Raw genomic sequence first — 2,500 nt, forward strand, 5'->3', positions numbered from 1 at the left:
TATCAAAATCCTGAACTTCTTGACCTCTCACTGTTGCTTGAGATCTCGGTGACCTGATTTGACCTCGACATGTATCCTCAAGGTGGCTTTGTCGTAGCCCAGTACGGCCCGGTCACGTGTTCAGGGCGGCAAGGTATGTGGATTGTATCCTTTGATGGTTTTAGTAAAGGTGAGGGGAGGGGTGAGGCAGGGAGTCACGCGATAAATGACGTCATCAGCAACAGTGCGACGTTGCAACACACGGACCAAACATAGACGTGGCTAATGACTGTTATTTCTCATCTATTTGTTTTGTCATAATTATAAGCCTGAGTATGCCGGAGGATGACAAATTTAAATCTCCCGACGGTGACTGGCGGTCAAGCTGCCTCTTGCCATGACTCTCCCGCTTGTGCATACCGGAAAAATGACGCGATGTGAGAAATTTCGCCAAGTTTCCCAAAGACCGAAGAGACTGTCGATTCGGTGTGTGTGTGTGCGTGTGCGTGTGCGTGTGCGTGTGTATTTCTAAGTGTGGAGGAGTGCATGTGTATGTTCCTGCCTTGCGTGCTGCGTTTGTGTCTAAACGGGTAGGAAATGTATACCATATACACTGAGCGATTTCCCTGAATAACACTCGCCTTGCCATTCAATATAAAACAAAACACTGCTCTTGTATGCTTGTTATTTCTAAGTATGTGTTTGTGCAGGCGATCTGGAGCTGCAAAGAACGTCCTTTAAGGCTAATCGATCTCGGCCATTGACTATCCCGCGGTGAAAGTAGGTTTGTTGACGTATGTTGAGACATGGCGTACAGTGCGGTAGAGTGTAAACACGCATCTCCCGCTGTTTTGTTGTTGTTTCTGTGATGTTTGTGTGTGTGTGTGTGTGTGTTTTGTGTGTTGTTTACTTATTTCTCTATTTTCTCTGGTCATTGTTGTTTTAGTGTTCTTGTCGCCCTAATATTCTTCAATTGTTTATCTTCATTCTCTGTTGTTGTTGATGCAGTAATCGTATTTTGTGTCGTTCTTGATTACTGCAACTTTATCAGCTTTATTTGTTTTGAATTCGCGCTGGTGAAATGTTTGTAAAATGGAATGAGGGTATGTCCGACTCTTGTCAATGTGTTATCGGCGACCTCGCAGAATTAAAAAGATCATGTCGGTAATAGAATTGCATCAGCAACAGAAAGGATGATAAATACACACGTACAGAACTACATAGACACGTTTTTCAATTATGAGTTCTTTCTCTGTGCGGTGCATGATATTGAAATGTATATGGAAGATTTTGGAAATAACACAATTGATGTCAGTAAATGCGCAATGTCGTATTCTGCATAGTGTTGTGCCCACATATGCGTACACACACACACACGCACACACACACACGCACGCACGCACGCACACACACACACACACACACACACACACACACACACACACACACACACACACACACACACACACACACACACACACACACACACACACACACACACACACACACCCTTCCCCATTGGCCATCGCGCTGTTCAACACAAAAATAGTGAAACAAGTTGAGAGAAAAAAGCAACAGCCAATTACCATGCTGACAGTCGGAAATACGGTAAATCCCCTGGCGTAAGTCACTGCTTAGGTTGAATGGGGGTTGGTTGATGTGCTGGGGGAGAGGGAGGAGGGGGGGAGGGTGGAGGGGGAGAGTGGTGGATGTTAGATGGGGGGGAGGAGGGAGGGTGGGGGTAGAGGCAGGTAAGGTGGTGATGGAAGGGGAGGGAGGGGGATAGGAGGAAGTGATGGAGGAGGGGGAGGGGTACAGCGGGGTTATGTGCTCACACCGTCAACTTTCCGTCTATTTTGCCGTTATTATGCTAATGGGAGAAACTCGCTGCACTCAGCTGCTTCCGTGAGTTCGGGGGTCTCTCGGTCGGCCGTCGATGCAGCAGTCCTTTATGCCCGGATGTTGCAGGCGGGGAACTGGTGTAGGCATTGTTTTCTTCCGCCCCCCTCCCCTTCTTCCCCCTCCTCACCCTGCCCCCTCCCCTCCTCTCCGCTATGCATCTTTCTCTTGCGAGTTTATTGTTTCCTGGAAGGCTGCTGGAGGGCAGGCTGGAGAAGAGGGGTGTGGAGGAGGGAAGGGGAAGGGTAGGGCTAGGGAGGAGGGGGAAAAGGTGAAAGGGTGGGGGAGGAGGGGGAAGAAGGTGAAGGGGTGCGGGGGGAGGGGGAAGAAGGGGAAGGGGTGAATAGGAGTTTACATTTTTTCGTGATATACTAGGAAGGGGTTATTCACAAGAAATTATAGAATATATTAATTATTGTGACGTTGAAATTCCTGTGAGATTGTTTTTCTTAATAATGACAATGTTACATATAGCATCATAGTAGTATGTGTAAAGATAGATGATAATGTGAATGATTACAGTTGTACTTATATTTTATCTTTTCTTTCGCAGGTGAGTGTTGAAACGGCCATATTTGAGTGAAAGAGGGAGTGAGAACATGGAACAGCTAAGTAAAATCGA

At 46.8% G+C, this 2,500-nt stretch overlaps 1 protein-coding gene across 8 annotated transcripts in view; it reads left to right on the forward strand.

Annotated features, from left to right (window-relative positions):
* Positions 1-2,500, forward strand: part of LOC122251372 (protein Fe65 homolog) — an 808,281-nt gene that overhangs the window by 401,248 nt on the left and 404,533 nt on the right. The window contains exon 1 of one of the 8 annotated variants that reach the window (XM_086541647.1): positions 1-133. This exon is cut by the window's left edge and continues 36 nt beyond it. The exons of the other annotated variants lie outside the window; for them this stretch is intronic. Within the exon in view, the coding sequence (XP_086397773.1) occupies positions 70-133 (64 nt within the window). The 5' untranslated portion in view covers positions 1-69. The remainder of the gene's footprint in view (positions 134-2,500) is intronic. 8 annotated transcript variants of the gene reach the window in all.

Source organism: Penaeus japonicus, unplaced genomic scaffold, assembly GCF_977035675.1.
Source record: "Penaeus japonicus unplaced genomic scaffold, GWHDUDI00000001_assembly GWHDUDI00000011, whole genome shotgun sequence".
In the NCBI taxonomy this organism is placed as follows: Eukaryota; Metazoa; Arthropoda; class Malacostraca; order Decapoda; family Penaeidae; genus Penaeus; species Penaeus japonicus.